This window comes from Haliotis rubra, unplaced genomic scaffold (assembly GCF_003918875.1).
Source record: "Haliotis rubra isolate DU_JTF1 unplaced genomic scaffold, ASM391887v1 Scf128, whole genome shotgun sequence".
Classification (NCBI taxonomy): domain Eukaryota; kingdom Metazoa; phylum Mollusca; class Gastropoda; order Lepetellida; family Haliotidae; genus Haliotis; species Haliotis rubra.
In genome coordinates this window covers 1,970,267-1,993,391 of record NW_025765203.1, presented here as the reverse complement: position 1 = coordinate 1,993,391, position 23,125 = coordinate 1,970,267, and the positions used below count along the sequence as shown (strand labels likewise).

General features: G+C 41.7%; 1 protein-coding gene across 3 annotated transcripts in view; it reads right to left on the bottom strand.

Moving 5' to 3' along the window:
• The window catches only part of LOC124266791 (D-beta-hydroxybutyrate dehydrogenase-like), an 86,924-nt gene extending 65,024 nt beyond the window's left edge, over nucleotides 1-21,900 (bottom strand). Inside the window, exons 1-2 of one of the 3 annotated variants that reach the window (XM_046701598.1) lie at nucleotides 21,707-21,900; nucleotides 443-604 (exon numbers count right to left, since the gene is read on the bottom strand). In XM_046701598.1, coding sequence (XP_046557554.1) covers nucleotides 443-591 — 149 coding nt within the window. In that variant the 5' untranslated portion in view covers nucleotides 592-604; nucleotides 21,707-21,900. Of the gene's footprint in view, nucleotides 1-442; nucleotides 605-1,789; nucleotides 1,842-8,490; nucleotides 11,673-21,706 lie in introns of those variants that run through there. The other 2 variants (XM_046701599.1, XM_046701597.1) reach the window with 2 other exon arrangements.
• Between the last annotated feature and the right edge of the window lie 1,225 nt (nucleotides 21,901-23,125).

Below are 23,125 nucleotides of genomic sequence, written 5' to 3'. Positions count from 1 at the left end.
GAATACCAGTAGCAGTATGAAACAGTCAGATGTTCCTTCATGCATTTTGCGTAGTGTTTAAGATCCGTTTAAGATCCGTGAAGATCTGGCTTAGTATTGGTTTTCAGCAACCTATGGTTGTGGTAACGGGATCGATCGCATAGTCAGATTCGCTAACTTGGCTGACACATGTCATCTTTTCCCAGTTGCGTAGAACGATGCTCATGCTGTTGATCACTGGATTATCTGGTCCAGAATTGACTTTTTACAGACTGCCGCCATATAGCTGGAATATTGCTGAGTGTGGCATCATCTGAAATGATTACACATTCGTATGAACGTTTCTCATAATTTGAATAATGTTTTGTTAACTTTGATATATATAGACATTTTGATAACTTGTATAATATTTATACAATTTCTTAAGCGATGCTGTGTGTAAATTCTGGAGATTTTTATTCACCTTTTGAAATCGTTGACAATAGAGTCTATCAACTCTTGACTACCTAGTCCAGTAAGAATTATCGAACATCCTTTCGCTGCAAGCTGATTGGCTATGCCTAAGCCGAACCCGGATGTTGACCCGGTTACCAGCGCAACCTTGCCTTCCATGACTTCAAAAGTTCTGCATACGAAACAAGTATTGTGTGAGTATTTTGAGTTGATATCTTATTCATTTCAAACAACGGACCAAAGGATGAAGAAAAGAACAGTATGCTACTTGCAAGATAACCGCTCCGTTTCTTTGTTAAGTGCCATGAGATTAGAATAAATCTCCTTTAACCAATGTTTGTCAAAAGAGACGACTAAATGGATCGAATGATCGCACTCAATTAAATGATTGTGTGGCTGACACACAGGCTGACATCATGGAGCATTATTCATAATATCACTTATCGGATTGACCTCAATACTTACAGGCCATTACATATATGCTGAACAACATTATAAACGAACCACTAAAATGCACCGACGATGCTCAGAAATCATGGGTACATTTCAGTCTGAAGGGCATATTTCATATTATATGGGTGGTGCGTTTTTAATGTTGTTCAGTATAGTTGTAGCTGGAGTGTTACTTTGAGTGAGTGAGTGGGTTTGGCTTACGCCCCACCCCACCCCTTTGGTGTGTGTGCCTGCGTGTGCGCGCGTGTGTGTGAGTGTGCGTGCGTGCATGTGAGTGTGGGAGGGGGGTGCTCTCTCTCTCTCTCTCTCTCTCTCTCTCTCTCTCTCTCTCTCTCTCTCTCTCTCTCTCTCTCTCTCTCTCTCTCTCTCTCTCTCTCTCTCTCTCTCTCTCTCTCTCTCTCTCTCTCTCTCTCTTCTAATATCAACCAGCCGATCACATTTGTCAGCTCTTACGACCACGGGGAAAAAGTAGACAAAACGAAAAACGGTCATGGTAGCAAAAATAAGCAATTATGAGTCAGTGGTTCCATCCCTGGCCGCATCATACCAAAACACTTTGAGAAATGGGACTTGATGTTACCAGTCCTGGTGTCCGCCATTTTGGTGATAACATAACGACTGTTCGGCTCTGTGTCCCTGTACTGTGTTTGAGCGGGCTAGCACTATAACAACAGCATAAGTACAGACTTGTAAAACAGGTGCACTCACGTGCATGCACGTCTTGATATTAAAACAATGAAGTTGAAAGGGACGTGAATTATGTACCTCACCTTCACACATGAAGCATCGCGGACAATCAAGAACAGCGTGCCAGGGAAAATCACCCATCCTTCGTTACTCGCAGAAAGAAGGTTCACGAATCCCCTTAAATATTACTGAGACTTATAGTTAACGAAACACGTACCGTCTTGGCGAAATAACTGTCAATGCATGTATTCCTTCGTCAGTCAAAACGTGCCACCAAAATCAGGCCTTCAGCAAGATAGCGCCCTGACCTTTGATATCTTTGTCCGACTTTCTCCCATACAAATTGTTCTATATGTAAATACACGTACTTAACGGTTCGCTTGTACAAACAACGTGCTTCATTTGCGTATATAGTTACATATATTACTTCGAAAATGCAAGCGTTTTATCATTTCCATTGTAACGGAGATGAAATCTATCATCAAAAATTTAATTTTACTCCCGTACCGACAAGGTGGTATTTTAGCCTTGTATATTGGTATATAGCGTTGCTCACAAAATTCATCTTGTTTACAACTATTACAATTAGTCGTCTGTCTATCCCTCTTGCAAGTGCATCGCTGCGATAGTTTAATCAGGTTATAGGGAAGGCTCATTCTGGTTTTAGGGGGAATCAGGTTATACCATTTAAGCGTCATTGTTTGACAGAATTACTGAAAAGCTCTTTGTCTTGAATTGACGATTTTGAATACATATGCCACAGCCGTGACCATGCATTTCAGTACAGATAAATACGGCCCCAGTTCTCAGGATTTTATCATGGGTTATTAAAACGTAGTCTGTTGTCTGAACGTGTATTGTCATGAGTAACTGCACGGAACAGTTGTCGGTAATATACTATTTGTGACGCCGTAAACACTGGTTTCCTGAATGCGGATTTTATTGACGTGTTTGGTTATTGCAGAGAACATATATTAATAAACCTTTATTATATGGTATCTGGTTATTGTGATGAGTGCATGTGTACTGTTTCAGTGTGAATGCAATTTGTGAACTTGATCTGTATGTTTAATATTATTAATAATCAGGAGTGTTACATAATAAAGCTATTGAGGAAACGTATATATTGTCTGCATTGTGTATTCGTGATCAACTAATTGTTTCACAGCATATGAACGTAATCTGCCGAATAGGCTTATTGCACATACATTGGCGTGAGTGAGTCAGAGTTATGCCTGTCGAAAGAGGCGACTAACGGGATCGGGTGGTCAGGCTCGCTGACTTGGTTGACACATGATGATAGGGATATACTTCTAGATGTTTTACATGACACTAACCACTATAAGCAATCACTCCAATGATAAGGATATACTTCTAGATGTTTTTACATGACACTAACCGCTATAAGCAATCACTCCAATGATAAGGATATACTTCTAGATGTTTTACATGACACTAACCGCTATAAGCAATCACTCCAATGATAAGGATATACTTCTAGATGTTTTACATGACACTAACCGCTATAAGCAATCACTCCAATGATAAGGATATACTTCTAGATGTTTTACATGACACTAACAGCTATAAGCAATCACTCCAATGATAAGGATATACTTCTAGATGTTTTACATGACACTAACAGCTATAAGCAATCACTCCAATGATAAGGATATACTTCTAGATGTTTTACATGACACTAACCGCTATAAGCAATCACTCCAATGATAAGGATATACTTCTAGATGTTTTACATGACACTAACCGCTATAAGCAATCACTCCAATGATAAGGATATACTTCTAGATGTTTTACATGACACTAACCGCTATAAGCAATCACTCCAATGATAAGGATATACTTCTAGATGTTTTACATGACACTAACCACTATAAGCAAACCAATGCTATACTTCTAGATGTTTTTTACACCCACCGCTACCGCAAATAAAATGATGGATATAAGTTGATATTATGGCACTAACTGAGTGACCTGTCTAAACCGGCACCCCACGGGACCGAAATAAAATGTCGCAGACAAGGTGCCATCAATTGACGATCATTTTCCCACATTACCCGTTTAGTCGCAGTTGAGTACCCATCAATCAAACCAGAATGGCGGGACTTAATTGACACATGACACATGCACTTCGCCACTAACTTTGAACTGTTTGATTTTGTGGCGCGTCTTCGCTATAGGCATTTAGGCTTGCCTTAAACCATTTGATGCAAATTGTACTATAAAAACACTCAATGATAAGGTACAATTTTACATGACACAACTACTTTTAGAAATCATTATGAGAGGAAATGCTTAGATTTTCAATTATTTAGAGTTTCAACTATTATCAAGCAGCGTAACATGATGTTACATGTAATTTTAACAGTGTGAGCCTTTATACACTCTTCAAAGAAAGAAACGCGTTTTCAGCAGTTCATTTCGTCATTTAGGCAATTCCTGTGTTTGAATCCCTATAATCATGTCGTGGTTGTTGTGTATTGCGCGCAAACGCATCCGAAAATGTGTTTGTAAACGTTTGTCATACAAAATTAAAATGATACATGAAAAGTGTATGCAGAAAAAGCTTTCAACGTAATGCACGTGCAATGTGTTGGACACATAAGTAAAGACATCGACTATAAAAGGCCAAACCAAATTTACCATTTCATTACGAAATTTATGAGGTAAACGAAGAATGCTACTGACCGAAATATCGCAATTGGACGTTTGGAAGCAGGGGAGCCCCAGTCTGCCGATGCAAAACACTTCACCACAGCACCATATTTCGATTATTACATCGATATAACTGCTTCAATTAGACCCAAGATCGTCCCAAAAGTGGAAGAACAGAGTGACCACTCCTGCTCAGGACCGATTCATCCGGGTATTTCACCTACGTCACCCATTTGCTACAAAAACGGACACTGCAAGACAGGTGCCTGGTCTTCGAAGAATTTCTTACCAAACCATCAGAAATCGTCTGAAAGATGTGGGGACTCGAGAATATTGAACAAAAGTTGGACCTGACTACACCGACAACGACGTGTCGATTGGTGGAACCGGGTATAGGCATGGAACCTGGGAAAAGCATGGAACGCGTTTGGTTCGTGTCCTGCAACGACGGAATGGGAGACAACGTGTCTATCGACGTCGACACGAAGTCAGTCTTACGGCAAGTCGCTACATCGACCAAATCCTGCGACCTCACACTTTTTAACTAACAGCTTTAAACTATATTCAAAGACATCCTAAATGCAAACAATATATAATCTATTCAGATTCTCTTTCGTGCCTTCAGGCTATTAAAAATCTTTGTTGCAAACATCCACGTTTAATTGAAATTATTGAATTATATAATGATCTTGCTACTGGCCAATACGACATCGTCTTTTGTTGGTAACCCAGCCACGTTGGCATTTCTGGGAACACAATGGCCGATCTTGCTGCTAAGGCAGCACTCAACGAATCTGTGACACCACTTCTGTTCCCATACTCTGATTACAAAGCTGCTATTAGATCTTATATTCGTGATCTGATGCAAAAAGAAGTGGGACACCCAAGTAGGTATCAATAAAACCAACTATCGGGTCCACCTACTTGGGTTGTCAGTCCAGATTTGAAGAGGTCATCATACGACGATGTCGTATTGGCCACACAAGATATACTCATGAGTACCTATTAAAAGGCAAGGATCCTCCGTTTTGTATCCCTTGTGATGAAAGAATCACGGTCAAGCATGTCTTGCTTGACTGTGTTGAATATTCCATCACAAGGGATAACTATTTCAAATCACGAACCATAAAGGATCTTTTTACCAATATAAGTTCTCATTTAATTATTGCATTTTTAAAAGAATTAGACTTGTTAACTGATTTGTAAAAAGATACATATTTTATTATTGGTAGTTTAGATTAGTAACTGAGATTGTTAGTGGCTGTACCCTCAAAGGGGGTTGACGTAGCGTAAAATTATTATCCTCCTGAGAAGGTACTTAAGTCCCGAAACATTTAAAGGAAATTTCAATTTACCAGCTGTTTTAAATGTAGTATTCTTGTCATTTTAATTTTGGCTAAATTTGACTTCAATCGCCAGCGGCTGAAGGGATGATATAAATCCAACTAGGTCCATGCAGGTAGCAAAAGTACTGTAAGTCATCGTGGTCCCTAGTTTGGTGATGTACCTTCAGTTGTTGGCGATCTATAGCCTGTTTTTATATTGTGTTGTCCCCTATAGTTAGAATGTTTTAAATATAATTACTAGTCTTACATGTATATCTGTGATATTCTAGTTGTTTTTATGTCCTTCGATGACAGATTATTACGTTATACATTTATTGATTTGCCTATTGATATCAACTGTTCTCGTCACGATAGGGCTGCAATATTGCCGATGTGACGTTAAACTTTAACTCACTCACTCACTCGCTTTTTAACTGACAGAGAGAGCTGTTTCAACACGACAACGCTCGACCCCACACAGCTCGTGTAACAGGTGCCTATTTCGCCAATGCAAACGTCAATATCCTTCCCTGGCGTTCCAAATCCCCTGATCTGAACCCGATGGAGCATGTATAGGACGAATTTGATCGACGCGTTCGTAAACGTCACCATCGCCCTCAGACACTTGGGGAACTTGCCAACGCGTTGCAGGAGGAATGGCAAAGAATTCCCCAAGCAAAAATCCGACGACTTGTGCAATCCCTTCCAAGGCGGTGTTGAGCAGTGACGGCTGCAAGGGGTGGTGTCACCAGGTACTGACCTGAACGCCCCCTTCTGTCCACACATGTGCAGTGGGGGAACTGGCTTAATGCTGACAATGACAACAATACATATGTTTACCCGTGTGTAGAATTTCCTTCATCTATGTTCAAGCTTAATCAGCTAATGTACACTTAAATACGATTAATAGTAAATTAATACATTTCCTTATTTTTAGCATGTGAGTTTCTTTTTTTGAAGAGTCTATTATTCTCTACACATTATCGAAAACGTGGGTAAAACTCAGAAAAACTAAAGATATCCTAATACGGCGATGTGAATTTGGATCCTATATGCTGGTCTGATTGTACCTATGAACGCGTTACCGTAATATCCCCAAGTAAGTACAATCATAAAATAGATAAAACACACAATATACAAAACCAATAACTTACAATTACCAGTACAACCAGAAATTATTGAGAATTTCAAGATTGTAAATGTTTTATTTTTTTCACTCATTACTCACGTATTAAATGTGAATATTAGCAGAACGTAATTCCTGATTCAAAGACAGGTGAACAGTTAGTATTTTGTCAAATCACCATGGGCAGCAATGCAGGCTTCAATGCGGCGGGGCATACTACTGATCAAAGAAGTTAGAGAGTCGTTGTCCATGCTGTCCCAATATCGGACCACCTCTTCTTTCATTTCAGCAATATTTGTCAGATTTGTCTTATTGACACTTTCCTTCATAAGTCCCCAAACATTTTCTACTGGATTTAGGTCAGGGCTATAGCTTGGCCAACCTAATAATGTCATATTTTTGGGTCCGAAACCAGGCCTGTAAATGCTTTGAACGATGTTTTGGGTCGTTGTCCTGCTGGAAAATCCAAAATTTCCATAGAACTCTTGAGCAGATGGAAGTAAATGTCCCTCGAGAATATCTGTGTACCGCTCACTGTTCATATTCCCTTCAAATACACAGAGGGGCGTTGCCCCTATCACAGATATGCAACCCCACACGTTAAACTTCAGACTGTACTTTGGGCGCTGATACAAGGTTTTTCAGTTTGTGTGGTCCAGAATTTCAGTGTATTAGGAAACAGTCAGACAGAACTTTCATCTGAGAAAAATCACATTGTCCCAGTTAAAATTTCTATGCTGTAAGCACCGGTTCAACCTTCGCTCCTATTGTTCAGGTTTCATGATCGATGATGGAATTCCTCGACTTTTCTGCCAACCCATTCGGAGTCAGTATAATGTGTTTGAGTGGGGTATTCATGCTTCACTGCGGCATGGTATCTCAGTGGGCTAGCACTATAAAACCAGCTTCAGTCTGGGTTAGTACAAGTAGCCGCACATACAAATACACACGAATGTACGTCGTCATATGAGCGAAATATTCTCAAGCACGACGTTAAACCCAATTCCACCACCACCACCATTCCACCATCTATTCCTCCTCCCAATTCTTCCACCTTACTTCCACTACCCTTCATCCCACCACCCGTCCATCCTTCCACCATCCGTCCTTCCTCCACCATCCGCCCTTCCTTCTTCCTTCCTTCCTTCTTCCTTCCTTCCTTCTTCCTCCTTCCTTCCTTCCTTCCTTCCTTCCTTCCTTCCTTCCTTCCATTCCTTCCTTCCTTCTTCCTTCCTTCCATTCCTTCCTTCCTTCCTTCCTTCCTTCCTTCCTTCCTTCCTTCCTTCCTTCCTCCCTTCCTTCCCTCCTCCTTTTCCTTCCTTCCTTCCATTCCTCTTTCCTTCCTTCCTTCCTTCCTTCCATTCCTCCTTCCTTCCTTCCTTCCTTCCTTCCATCCTTCTTCTTCCTTCCTTCCTTCCTTCCTCCTTCCTTCCTTCCTTCTCTTCCTTCCTTCCTTCTTTCCTCCTTCTTCCTTCCTTCTTCCTTCATTTCCTTCCTCCTTCTTTCCTTCCTTCCTTCTTCCACCTTCTTCTTCCTTCCTTCCTTCCCTCTTTCCTTCCTTTCTTCCTTCCTTCCTTCTCCTTCCTTCCTTCCTTCCTTTCTTTCCTTCTTTCCTTCCTTTCTTCCTTTCTTCCTTCCTTCCTTCCTTCCTTCCTTCCTTTCCTTCCTTCCTTCTTTTCCTTCCTTCCTTCCTTCCTTCCTTCCTTCCTTCTTCCTTCCTTTCCTTCCTTCCTTCTCCTTCCTTCCTTTCTTCCATTCCTTCCTTTCCTTCCTTCCATTCCTTCCTTCCAACAACAAACTAAACACTATTTATACTATTTACACTATTTTACTATGTCATTTCTTAATTTTCTTTATTTTTCGGCCCTTTTTTCGGCCTTTTTGACTTTTCATTTTGGCCCATTTGACCTTTAGCCTCGGTCCTTTTGACTTTACTTTTCGGCCCTTTTGACTACAACCCCCTTACATCTTCCTCCACCTCCCTTCCTTACATCTTCATTCCTTCCACCTCCCTTCCTTACACCTTCATTCCTTTCACCTCCCTTCCTTATACCATAATTCCTTCCATCTCCCTTCTTTACACTTCCCTTCTTTACACCTCCCTTCTTTACACCTCCCTTCTTTACACCTCCCTTCTTTACACCTCCCTTCCTTATACCTTCATTCCTTCCACCCCCTTCCTTACACCTTCATTCCTTCCACCTCCCTTCCTTACACCTTCATTCCTTCCACCTCCCTTCCCTATACCTTCATTCCTTCCACCTCCCTTCTTTACACTTCCCTTCTTTACACCTCCCTTCATTACACCTCCCTTCTTTACACCTCTCTTCCTTCCACCTTCATTCCTTCCACCTCCCTTCCTTCCACCTAATTTCCTTCCACCTCCCTTCCTTCCACCTCCCTTCCTTCCACCTTCATTCCTTGCACCTCCCTTCTTTACACCTCTCTTCCTTACACCTTACCTCCTTACACCTTCCTGCCTTACACCTTCCTTCCACCTCCCTTCCTTTCACCCTCCTTACTGCTTTACTATGCACTATCAATCCATCATGTGGTCTTTGAGGAGTGGAATCTTGAAGAAAAGAGACATCATCGTGTCGTGTTCCATAACATTGAAAACATAGGTATTCCATGTATTCCGAAACATAAATATATGCAAAACCTTTTTCACAAAGGGACCTTCTACACGGACAAAGATCCTGCAGAGCATGTGTTCAGCCTTATCGAGGTTTTCCCCACAGATACTAATTTTAACTTTGCTTGTTATTTGTCAGAATGTTGTTTACAATACTGTCCCTTCTTATTTATTTGTTCATTTAGTCGTTCCATAGTTATCAATGACCAGATACTGAACAGGGGGCGCTCCGTCGTCAGGGCGTGTTGTTGTCTCCCCTACTTTGGATTGGTTCAGGAACTTGCGCAGTGTTGCTGTAAGATTTGCATTGCCATTCTGCTCAAAGGTCTTGTTGTAATTGGAGTCTTCATCTCTTAAGCGGTCAATTTCTAGAAGATATCTGGTACTGCCATAATCTGTCTTACCCTCTCTCCCCATGGGTGGCTTCAGCCATTTTGGTAATATCCCTTCAATGAATATGACAATGGACAATCTCTGAAGCCACAAGAGCTTGTTTGAATTCTCGACACTTTCGCATGTGGTGGACATAATGGCGATGAGGATGTTGAGGAGAAATATCTGGATGACTATCACCGAAACAGCAAAAACTAGGACAGATCCCTGGCTCGATTCTTCAAGTTGTTCTAACTGTCCTTGACCAGTCATCAGACTGAACGTGGTTAGTAGGCTGACAGAGAAGTTACCAAACATCTCAGGACGAGTTTCCGCAAACGAGCTGTGCAATGCGCTTGTAAATCCTACTATCATTATGAAAATGATTGGTATAAATTTTACCATATCTCCAAAGAGGACCTTTTGTAACATCAGTGTTATGTAGCTCAAAGGATTGATTCCACGCAGGAAGAAAGTTGTTGACCACCAACCAAGGATCAATGCTATTACCAGACAATAATTGTTTGTAACAGTTCCAACATTCCACGACGCGTCTATCAGTAATGCAAAACCAAATAGCACAAAAATGCATCGGTACACTCCATTGTGATGCAGTTTTGTTAGATGGAAGGGTTGCCAAGAAATACAACTTCTGTGGAACTCAAGAATTATATAGAGGAGACTTATGACGATTGAGAAGATACTCAAACCCACCAAGGTTTGTTTCTGTGCCGTGTCTGGATTCATGATGGCGTCAACTTTCAGATCCAAATGCCAGGTTAGGATGCTCATTAGTGCCAGGTGAAGAACGAGGAAAAGGTAGTAGACGAGCGAGTACCGCTTCCACTTCAGGAACAAAACTTCTTGGACTGTGTAGTTGTTCAGAAACGCAAATGCCGTGGTTGACTTTAAACCGCAAATGTTTTCCAAAATACTCTGGTTCGTATTTTGTCTCCGATTCTTGCAATAGCTTACAATCCATGTGTCCTGCTTGCCTTTAGACAATCCTTCAGCTCTGTGTTCTGTGTTCCTGTAGTCAGGTGACATCTGCAGAACGGCTCTATCCCAGGTTGCCTTATCAAGCTCTGTTATATCACATTCGTAGATATCAAAAACGCCGTCGTGACTAGAGAAGAACTTGTATGCATCCTTCAGTTCAAGGATGTGACTAAACACGTTGTCCAGACCCAGCTCAGCAGCAAGATGGAGTGCAGTTTGTTTTCGGGCATTTTCTCGTTGTACAGTTTGTCTGTTATTCCTTTGGTTCTGCTGTGCCAACTTGTCAAACATCCTCAGAATATCAGGCTCTTTTTCTGGGTAGAAAGATGCGTACAGGACCATCGAGTGAAAAACTGTATTCCCACAACTGTCCGAGTCATTTAGATCAGCGCCATTTTTAAGAAGAAGGTCAACTATAGTTTCATTATTATCCAAAGCAGCAATGGACAAAGGCGTCCCTCCTAACATAACGGTACCTCTTAATTTCTTTCCGGAAACTTTACGTTCTATCGCCTCGTGGTGCATGCCTTTATCTTTGAGTGAGACAATCATGGCTTCCACTAGATCTTGCCCATCACCCGTGTAAGGATTGGCCTTGGCTATGGCAATGTGGAAAGGCGTCTGTCCACGATAGTCCTCATCCTTTCTATCACAGTTGATTAAACCTGGATCACATTCAAATATTTTCTTGGCAACTTCATTCCTCTGACAGCTGACGGCAATATGAAGCAGAGACTCTCCGGAATCTGACTCTTGTAGTCTTTTATGCTTTGTCTTCTCCCTACCATTAAATCTGTAGCTGGTTAGTCTGTCTCTGTTCTTAGTCTTTTCTTTGTTCTTCCCCAAGTTCTGACTTAAAGATTTAATCAAATCGTCTTCTCCCACAGTCTTGTCCATTAATTCCAATACAAAGTCCAACATGAAATCTCTTCCCTTACGTGACATCTTTCCCGCTTCAGAGTTGTAATTTCTGGAAATAAACCAAACAGCAGCCTGTAAGTTTTTGTCCCATTCCCTTTCCTAACGTTCATGAAAGAAAATTGGATATTGCCCACATGTGAGGTTACAGAAAGAAGAAATGTCTAATACAGATTTTTCTTCTGTGACCATGCTGGTAAGAGGCAACAAACGGGATCGGGTGGTTAGGCTCGCTGACTTGGTTGAAATATGTCATCGTATCCCAGTTGCGTAGATCGATGCTCATTCTGTTGATCACTGGATTGTCTGTTCCAGACTCGGACAGACTTTTTTACTGACCGCCGCCATATAGCTGGAATATTGGTGAGTGTGGCGTAAAACTAAACTCACTCACTCAGTGTCTAAGGTGGAACCCGGACAAACAAGAATAACGAATCCATTGACATTTCTTTTTATATCAAAGGATTAAACATCCCGTTAAAACTTTATCCACACGTCAGACAATTAGGATGACTGAGGACACTGCATACAGTCGTGGCTCTCTTAATAGAAATTAATAAACCGTTCAATCATAGGAAACTTCCTTAGTCTAGATTAATCGGACAGGATGCTTTCGTCGGGAAGTGTTATTATACAACCCAGACATCATGCAGTCACAACTTCCAGTAATGATAAACGATGTCAAGCTCAGACCCAGACATCATGCAATCACAACTTCCAGTAATGATACAAAAAGTCAAGCTCAGAGCCAGACATCATGCAGTCACAACTTCCAGCAATGATGCAAGAAGTCAAGCTCAGAGCCAGATATCATGCCAGTCACAACTTCCAGCAATGATGCAAGAAGTCAAGCTCAGAGCCAGACATCATGCAGTCACAACTTCCAGCAATGATACAAGAAGTCAAGCTCAGAGCCAGACATCTTCCAGTCACAACTTCCAGCAATGATGCAAGAAGTCAAGCTCAGAGCCAGACATCATGCAATCACAACTTCCAGCAATGATGCAAGAAGTCAAGCTCAGAGCCAGACATCTGCCAGTCACAACTTCCAGCAATGATGCAAGAAGTCAAGCTCAGAGCCAGACATCATGCAATCACAACTTCCAGCAATGATGCAAGAAGTCAAGCTCAGAGCCAGACATCATGCAGTCACAACTTCCAGCAATGATGCAAGAAGTCAAGCTCAGAGCCAGACATCATGCAGTCACAACTTCCAGCAATGATGCAAGAAGTCAAGCTCAGAGCCAGATATCATGCAATCACAACTTCCAGCAATGATGCAAGAAGTCAAGCTCAGAGCCAGACATCTTCCAGTCACAACTTCCAGCAATGATGCAAGAAGTCAAGCTCAGAGCCAGATATCATGCAGTCACAACTTCCAGCAATGATGCAAGAAGTCAAGCTCAGAGCCAGACATCTTCCAGTCACAACTTCCAGCAATGATGCAAGAAGTCAAGCTCAGAGCAAGACATCATGCAGTCACAACTTCCAGCAATGATGCAAGAAGTCAAGCTCAGAGCCAGATATCATGGAGTCACAACTTCCAGCAATGATGCAAGAAGTCAAGCTCAGAGCCAGACATCTTCCTGTCACAACTTCCAGCAATGATACAAGAAGTCAAGATCAGAGCCAGACATCTTCAAGTCACAACTTCCAGCAATGATGCAAAAAGTCAAGCTCAGAGCCAGATATCATGCAGTCACATCTTCCAGCAATGATACAAGAAGTCAAGCTCAGAGCCAGACATCTTCCTGTCACAACTTCCAGCAATGATGCAAAAAGTCAAGCTCAGAGCCAGATATCATGCAATCACAACTTCCAGCAATGATGCAAGAAGTCAAGCTCAGAGACAGATATCATGCAATCACAACTTCCAGCAATGATACAAGAAGTCAAGCTCAGAGCAAGACATCTTCCAGTCACAACTTCCAGCAATGATGCAAGAAGTCAAGCTCAGAGCCAGACACCATGCAATCACAACTTCCAGCAATGATGCAAGAAGTCAAGCTCAGAGCCAGACATCATGCAGTCACAACTTCCAGCAATGATGCAAAAGGTCAAGCTCAGAGCCAGACATCTTCCAGTCACAACTTCCAGCAATGATGCAAGAAGTCAAGCTCAGAGCCAGATATCATGCAGTCACAACTTCCAGCAATGATGCAAGAAGTCAAGCTCAGAGCCAGACATCATGCAGTCACAACTTCCAGCAATGATGCAAGAAGTCAAGCTCAGAGCCAGACATCATGCAATCACAACTTCCAGCAATGATGCAAGAAGTCAAGCTCAGAGCCAGACATCATGCAATCACAACTTCCAGCAATGATGCAAGAAGTCAAGCTCAGAGCCAGACATCATGCAGTCACAACTTCAGCAATGATGCAAGAAGTCAAGCTCAGAGCCAGATATCATGCAGTCACAACTTCCAGCAATGATGCAAGAAGTCAAGCTCAGAGCCAGACATCATGCAGTCACAACTTCCAGCAATGATGCAAGAAGTCAAGCTCAGAGCCAGACATCATGCAGTCACAACTTCCAGCAATGATGCAAGAAGTCAAGCTCAGAGCCAGACATCATGCAATCACAACTTCCAGCAATGATACAAGAAGTCAAGATCAGAGCCAGACATCTTCAAGTCACAACTTCCAGCAATGATGCAAAAAGTCAAGCTCAGAGCCAGATATCATGCAGTCACATCTTCCAGCAATGATACAAGAAGTCAAGCTCAGAGCCAGACATCTTCCTGTCACAACTTCCAGTAATGATGCAAAAAGTCAAGCTCAGAGCCAGATATCATGCAATCACAACTTCCAGCAATGATGCAAGAAGTCAAGCTCAGAGACAGACATCATGCAATCACAACTTCCAGCAATGATACAAGAAGTCAAGCTCAGAGCAAGACATCTTCCAGTCACAACTTCCAGCAATGATGCAAGAAGTCAAGCTCAGAGCCAGACACCATGCAATCACAACTTCCAGCAATGATGCAAGAAGTCAAGCTCAGAGCCAGACATCATGCAGTCACAACTTCCAGCAATGATGCAAAAGGTCAAGCTCAGAGCCAGACATCTTCCAGTCACAACTTCCAGCAATGATGCAAGAAGTCAAGCTCAGAGTCAGATATCATGCAATCACAACTTCCAGCAATGATGCAAGAAGTCAAGCTCAGAGCCAGACATCATGCAGTCACAACTTCCAGCAATGATGCAAGAAGTCAAGCTCAGAGCCAGACATCATGCAATCACAACTTCCAGCAATGATGCAAGAAGTCAAGCTCAGAGCCAGACATCATGCAATCACAACTTCCAGCAATGATGCAAGAAGTCAAGCTCAGAGCCAGACATCATGCAGTCACAACTTCCAGCAATGATGCAAGAAGTCAAGCTCAGAGCCAGAGTCACAATCATGCAGTCAGCCAACTTCCAGCAATGATGCAAGAAGTCAAGCTCAGAGCCAGACATCATGCAATCACAACTTCCAGCAATGATGCAAGAAGTCAGAGCCAGACAAGCTCACTTCCAGCCAGACAAGAAGTCATCAGAGCCAGACATCATGCAATCACAACTTCCAGCAATGATGCAAGAAGTCAAGCTCAGAGCCAGACATCATGCAGTCACAACTTCCAGCAATGATGCAAGAAGTCAAGCTCAGAGCCAGATATCATGCAGTCACAACTTCCAGCAATGATGCAAGAAGTCAAGCTCAGAGCCAGACATCATGCAATCACAACTTCCAGCAATGATGCAAGAAGTCAAGCTCAGAGCCAGACATCATGCAATCACAACTTCCAGCAATGATGCAAGAAGTCAAGCTCAGAGCCAGACATCATGCAGTCACAACTTCCAGCAATGATGCAAGAAGTCAAGCTCAGAGCCAGACATCATGCAATCACAACTTCCAGCAATGATACAAGAAGTCAAGATCAGAGCCAGACATCTTCAAGTCACAACTTCCAGCAATGATGCAAAAAGTCAAGCTCAGAGCCAGATATCATGCAGTCACATCTTCCAGCAATGATACAAGAAGTCAAGCTCAGAGCCAGACATCTTCCTGTCACAACTTCCAGTAATGATGCAAAAGTCAAGCTCAGAGCCAGATATCATGCAATCACAACTTCCAGCAATGATGCAAGAAGTCAAGCTCAGAGACAGACATCATGCAATCACAACTTCCAGCAATGATACAAGAAGTCAAGCTCAGAGCAAGACATCTTCCAGTCACAACTTCCAGCAATGATGCAAGAAGTCAAGCTCAGAGCCAGACACCATGCAATCACAACTTCCAGCAATGATGCAAGAAGTCAAGCTCAGAGCCAGACATCATGCAGTCACAACTTCCAGCAATGATGCAAAAGGTCAATGATGCAAAGGGCTCAGAGCCAGACATCTTCCAGTCACAACTTCCAGCAATGATGCAAGAAGTCAAGCTCAGAGTCAGATATCATGCAATCACAACTTCCAGCAATGATGCAAGAAGTCAAGCTCAGAGCCAGACATCATGCAGTCACAACTTCCAGCAATGATGCAAGAAGTCAAGCTCAGAGCCAGACATCATGCAATCACAACTTCCAGCAATGATGCAAGAAGTCAAGCTCAGAGCCAGACATCATGCAATCACAACTTCCAGCAATGATGCAAGAAGTCAAGCTCAGAGCCAGACATCATGTAGTCACAACTTCCAGCAATGATGCAAGAAGTCAAGCTCAGAGCCAGATATCATGCAGTCACAACTTCCAGCAATGATGCAAGAAGTCAAGCTCAGAGCCAGACATCATGCAATCACAACTTCCAGCAATGATGCAAGAAGTCAAGCTCAGAGCCAGACATCATGCAATCACAACTTCCAGCAATGATGCAAGAAGTCAAGCTCAGAGCCAGACATCATGCAGTCACAACTTCCAGCAATGATGCAAGAAGTCAAGCTCAGAGCCAGATATCATGCAGTCACAACTTCCAGCAATGATGCAAGAAGTCAAGCTCAGAGCCAGACATCATGCAGTCACAACTTCCAGCAATGATGCAAGAAGTCAAGCTCAGAGCAAGACATCATGCAGTCACAACTTCCAGCAATGATGCAAAAGTCAAGCTCAGAGCCAGATATCATGCAATCACAACTTCCAGCAATGATGCAAAAGTCAAGCTCAGAGCCAGACATCTTCCTGTCACAACTTCCAGCAATGATACAAGAAGTCAAGCTCAGAGCCAGACATCTTCCAGTCACAACTTCCAGCAATGATGCAAAAAGTCAAGCTCAGAGCCAGATATCATGCAATCACAACTTCCAGCAATGATGCAAGAAGTCAAGCTCAGAGCCAGACACCATGCAATCACAACTTCCAGCAATGATGCAAGAAGTCAAGCTCAGAGCCAGACATCATGCAGTCACAACTTCCAGCAATGATGCAAGAAGTCAAGCTCAGAGTCACAACTTCCATCAGATATCATGCAATCACAACTTCCAGCAATGATACAAGAAGTCAAGCTCAGAGCCAGACATCTTCCAGTCACAACTTCCAGTAATGATGCAAAAAGTCAAGCTCAGAGCCAGATATCATGCAATCACAACTTCCAGCAATGATGCAAGAAGTCAAGCTCAGAGACAGACATCATGCAATCACAACTTCCAGCAATGATGCAAGAAGTCAAGCTCAGAGCCAAGACATCATGCAGTCACAACTTCCAGCAATGATGCAAGAAGTCAAGCTCAGAGCCAGATATCATGCAATCACAACTTCCAGCAATGATGCAAAAAGTCAAGCTCAGAGCCAGACATCTTCCAGTCACAACTTCCAGCAATGATGCAAGAAGTCAAGCTCAGAGTCAGATATCATGCAATCACAACTTCCAGCAATGATGCAAGAAGTCAAGCTCAGAGCCAGACATCATGCAATCACAACTTCCAGCAATGATGCAAGAAGTCAAGCTCAGAGCCAGACATCATGCAGTCACAACTTCCAGCAATGATGCAAGAAGTCAAGCTCAGAGCCAGATATCATGCAGTCACAACTTCCAGCAATGATGCAAGAAGTCAAGCTCAGAGCCAGACATCTTCCAGTCACAACTTCCAGCAATGATGCAAGAAGTCAAGCTCAGAGCCAGACATCATGCAGTCACAACTTCCAGCAATGATGCAAGAAGTCAAGCTCAGAGCCAGATATCATGCAGTCACAACTTCCAGCAATGATGCAAGAAGTCAAGCTCAGAGCCAGATATCATGCAGTCACAACTTCCAGCAATGATACAAGAAGTCAAGCTCAGAGCAAGACATCTTCCAGTCACAACTTCCAGCAATGATGCAAGAAGTCAAGCTCAGAGCCAGACACCATGCAATCACAACTTCCAGCAATGATGCAAGAAGTCAAGCTCAGAGCCAGACATCATGCAGTCACAACTTCCAGCAATGATGCAAGAAGTCAAGCTCAGAGCCAGATATCATGCAATCACAACTTCCAGCAATGATGCAAAAAGTCAAGCTCAGAGCCAGACATCTTCCAGTCACAACTTCCAGCAATGATGCAAGAAGTCAAGCTCAGAGTCAGATATCATGCAATCACAACTTCCAGCAATGATGCAAGAAGTCAAGCTCAGAGCCAGACATCATGCAGTCACAACTTCCAGCAATGATGCAAGAAGTCAAGCTCAGAGCCAGATATCATGCAGTCACAACTTCCAGCAATGATGCAAGAAGTCAAGCTCAGAGCCAGACATCTTCCAGTCACAACTTCCAGCAATGATGCAAGAAGTCAAGCTCAGAGCCAGACATCATGCAGTCACAACTTCCAGCAATGATGCAAAGAAGTCAAGCTCAGAGCCAGATATCATGCAGTCACAACTTCCAGCAATGATGCAAGAAGTCAAGCTCAGAGCCAGATATCATGCAGTCACAACTTCCAGCAATGATGCAAGAAGTCAAGCTCAGAGCCAGATATCATGCAGTCACAACTTCCAGCAATGATGCAAGAAGTCAAGCTCAGAGCCAGACATCTTCCAGTCACAACTTCCAGCAATGATGCAAAAAGTCAAGCTCAGAGCCAGATATCATGCAGTCACATCTTCCAGCAATGATACAAGAAGTCAAGCTCAGAGCCAGACATCTTCCAGTCACAACTTCCAGCAATGATGCAAGAAGTCAAGCTCAGAGCCAGATATCATGCAGTCACAACTTCCAGCAATGATGCAAGAAGTCAAGCTCAGAGCCAGACATCTTTCTGTCACAACTTCCAGCAATGATGCAAAAAGTCAAGCTCAGAGCCAGATATCATGCAGTCACAACTTCCAGCAATGATGCAAAAAGTCAAGCTCAGAGCCAGATATCATGCAGTCACAACTTCCAGCAATGATGCAAGAAGTCAAGCTGAGAGCCAGACTTCTTCCAGTCACAACTTCCAACAATGATGCAAGAAGTCAAGCTCAGAGCCAGACATCATGCAGTCACAACTTCCAGCAATGACACAGTATCATACAAGAACTCAGACGCATCATTGTTTTGACATAAAGCAGAGCAAATAATATCAATATAAACCTTGCGACTAATCTGTCAATCTGTCGCATTGTAGCGCTTTTTAACGCCTTGTGACACACTTTATATTGCTGTCGCTATGTTTCCCGTTTGAAGGATAACAATGTTATTCAAAACAACGAGATGTGAGGGAAATGGTCGAAATGACGCGTTTTCTCATTGTCACGCTTTGGTTAACTTTGTCACTATGCGGTTGTATTTTTGTTGTTGTTGTTGCAAGTGTCCCTTCTAGGTTTGCAGAAAAACGAAACAGCGAAAACACAGAGACCCCGGCGACAACCTGCATAATACAGGAGGAGAAATAAGCTCTTTATTTGTGTTTATAGAACATCAGCAAATGAGTCCTCGTACCATTTCTGAGTAAATAGCTACGAGTCTTCGTAAGATTGCTAAGTAAATAGCTACGAGTCTCCGTAAGATTGCTAAGTAAATAGCTACGAGTCTCCGTAAGATTGCTGAGTAAATAGCTACGAGTTTTCGTAAGATTGCTAAGTAAATAGCTACGAGTCTCCGTAAGATTGCTGAGTAAATAGCTACGAGTCTCCGTAAGATTGCTGAGTAAATAGCTACGAGTTTTCGTAAGATTGCTGAGTAAATAGCTACGAGTCTCCGTAAGATTGCTGAGTAAATAGCTACGAGTCTTCGTAAGATTGCTAAGTAAATAGCTACGAGTTTTCGTAAGATTGCTAAGTAAATAGCTACGAGTCTCCGTAAGATTGCTAAGTAAATAGCTACGAGTCTCCGTAAGATTGCTAAGTAAATAGCTACGAGTCTTCGTAAGATTGCTAAGTAAATAGCTACGAGTCTTCGTAAGATTGCTAAGTAAATAGCTACGAGTCTCCGTAAGATTGCTAAGTAAATAGCTACGAGTCTCCGTAAGATTGCTAAGTAAATAGCTACGAGTCTTCGTAAGATTGCTAAGTAAATAGCTACGAGTCTTCGTAAGATTGCTAAGTAAATAGCTACGAGTCTTCGTAAGATTGCTAAGTAAATAGCAACGAGTCTTCGTAAAATTGCTAAGTAAATAGCTACGAGTCTTCGTAAGATTGCTGAGTAAATAGCTACGAGTCTCCGTAAGATTGCTAAGTAAATAGCTACGAGTCTCCGTAAGATTGCTAAGTAAATAGCTACGAGTCTTCGTAAGATTGCTGAGTAAATAGCTACGAGTCTCCATAAGATTGCTAAGTAAATAGCTACGAGTCTCCGTAAGATTGCTAAGTAAATAGCTACGAGTCTTCGTAAGATTGCTAAGTAAATAGCTACGAGTCTTCGTAAGATTGCTAAGTAAATAGCTACGAGTCTCCGTAAGATTGCTAAGTAAATAGCTACGAGTCTTCGTAAGATTGCTAAGTAAATAGCTACGAGTCTTCGTAAGATTGCTGAGTAAATAGCTACGAGTCTCCGTAAGATTGCTAAGTAAATAGCTACGAGTCTTCGTAAGATTGCTAAGTAAATAGCTACGAGTCTCCGTAAGATTGCTAAGTAAATTACCCATACCATACACTTAATTGAACATAGACATCACACTGATTTGAACATAGATATCATACTGAATCGAACGTAGATATCACACTGAATTGAACATAGATATCGCACCGAACTGAACATAGATATCACACTTAATCTATGGAAAACATCTAATTTTATACCATTTCTAGCATCTTTTAGTGATAAGCACAGATGGCTTCAATATCGTATTCTCCATAGAATCCTCACAACAAATAAAGATATCTACAAATATAAACTAATAGAATCACCACTATGTACATTTAGTGATGTTGAAATAGAATCGATTATTCATCTACCTAAACTATATGAATGAAAAATTGTCAAAAAGCTGTGGCAATTTCTACTAGAATGGATTGAAAATGAAAAATCAATTTGAAATTATACGTCGAAACCATTATTCCCGGATTCAAAGAGAGAAGAAATTATGTACTGAATTTGATTTTTTATGAAGTAAATAATACATTTATTCTAGAAAAGAAGCAAACATTTTACCTTCTAAAGCTGGTATGAAACCAAATTGAATTACAATTACACATTGCATAAATTTAATGCCTACTCTCACTGAAAATATGACGCTTTTGTTTCGGTTTGGTCGTCTTCCCACAATCTATTTACAAAGAAAATTACTGTAATTTGACTGTAATATTACAAATATGTCGACCTGTTATATGTGTGTGGAATGCTGTATTTCAAAAAGAAATAAAGGGATTTTAAAAAATACCCATACATTGTCTGTTCATTCATCTTTTCTTTCATGTCGATAAGGCAGACATTCGTGAATACAGATATAGTGCTTACGAACCAAGAAGCATTACTTGAGCATATTTCAACCCATGATTATAGCAAGCCACTCTAGGATCCCAAATGCGGACATGAAGAGGTGCATCGAAAACTCTAGATCTACAGATCTACGTTCAGGTTAACTGAAATATTTTCTTGAAAAAAACCACAATTGTTGAATTGCATTTGACAAACATGACAGGACATTAAGTTCTTCTCATACCTCAAATCCTGCTGATACCTGAAGCTTATATCTAGATGTAAGTGTAAGTAAGTACTCACTCAGCACCAGTGCAGCTGTAGCTGACTACAGGTATGTCTCCTATCAACAGGTGCTGGTTTCTAAAGTATCCTGGACCTTGACTTGGCTACAGTCCAACTGCCGTTCACATTTTACAGATAAATCTTGTCCCAACAACAGTTTACAGAATTGATCTGGTTAACGTGATATTCGATACTCTCTAGCTATATGAGGGCTGCGGGGAAGCTATGTCACCCTGTTCGTACTGTGCAAGAGATAACGTACAGCGTTAACTACGGAAGCCTAACGGTGCCACCTTTGCAGCGTAGATGATTTTTTAACCGAAGTTGAAAAGAGTTTTTGAAAATCTTGATGTAACGAGAAAATAGTCGAAGTAACGGGGAAATACGCGAAAGTTGTTAATCATCCGCATTATCCCCTTAGTGAACAACACTAGTCTTCACCGTTCTCGAGCCTTCATCGCCCATTACAATGACTCTCAAGAAGCCCCGATTTGAACCCCAGTGGGACTCTCTTGGACGCCAAGTTAGAGCTGGAGATCCAGGAATTGACGCAGGCACTCCTTGAGGAATGGTGAGAATTCGACGCTTGATTACATGCATGAGGATACTGGCAAAGGTTATCCGTGCGAGGGGTGGGGCTTTATACAATCACAACAAACAGAGTAAAACATGTTATCAAAAACATGACCATTTTGATAAGCGGGATTTGGGTTTCCAAACATATACAGCAACATATAGTGTAATGTTAAAACGTGGGTGATGCTTGATTAATGCTGACGTGTATAAATGCCTAGGTTGATTGCGAAACTGATAATTCACAAATGAGATCAACGCAGAATGAACGATATTCGAAACAAATGTATAAATGTACTAATATTAGATTTTAAATATAAAGAAAGTGATGAGAATACCCAGCGTACAGTAGTACATATATAAGAAGAAGTTTCTGAAATAATCACACGACACGGATCTTCTCCAACATGTTTCACTTTTATCTTCAGGGAGAAGTGATTACAGTTACACGGATTATGTTATGACGTCACTTTGTCATGACGTCACAATGCAACTGTATACATAATCCGTTTAACTGTAATCACTTCTCCCTGAAGATAAAAGTGAAACATGTTGGAGAAGATCCGTGTCGTGTGATTATTTCAGAAACTTCTTCTTATATATGTACTACTGTACGCTCGGTATTCTCATCACTTTCTTTATATATACCATTGTATGTACCATTGTAAGATATATATATGTACCATTGTAAGATGTTGAAACATACTGTTCTTATGCAATGTAGCTTTCTATTATATACACACAAGACGTAATAAAGCACCCCTGTATTTTTGCGAACACGCACATAAAACTTCTCGTGGTGTTCACGATGGAAAAACATGTGCTTATCTGACCCGTATGATCCTTTGACTCATAAAAAAACGA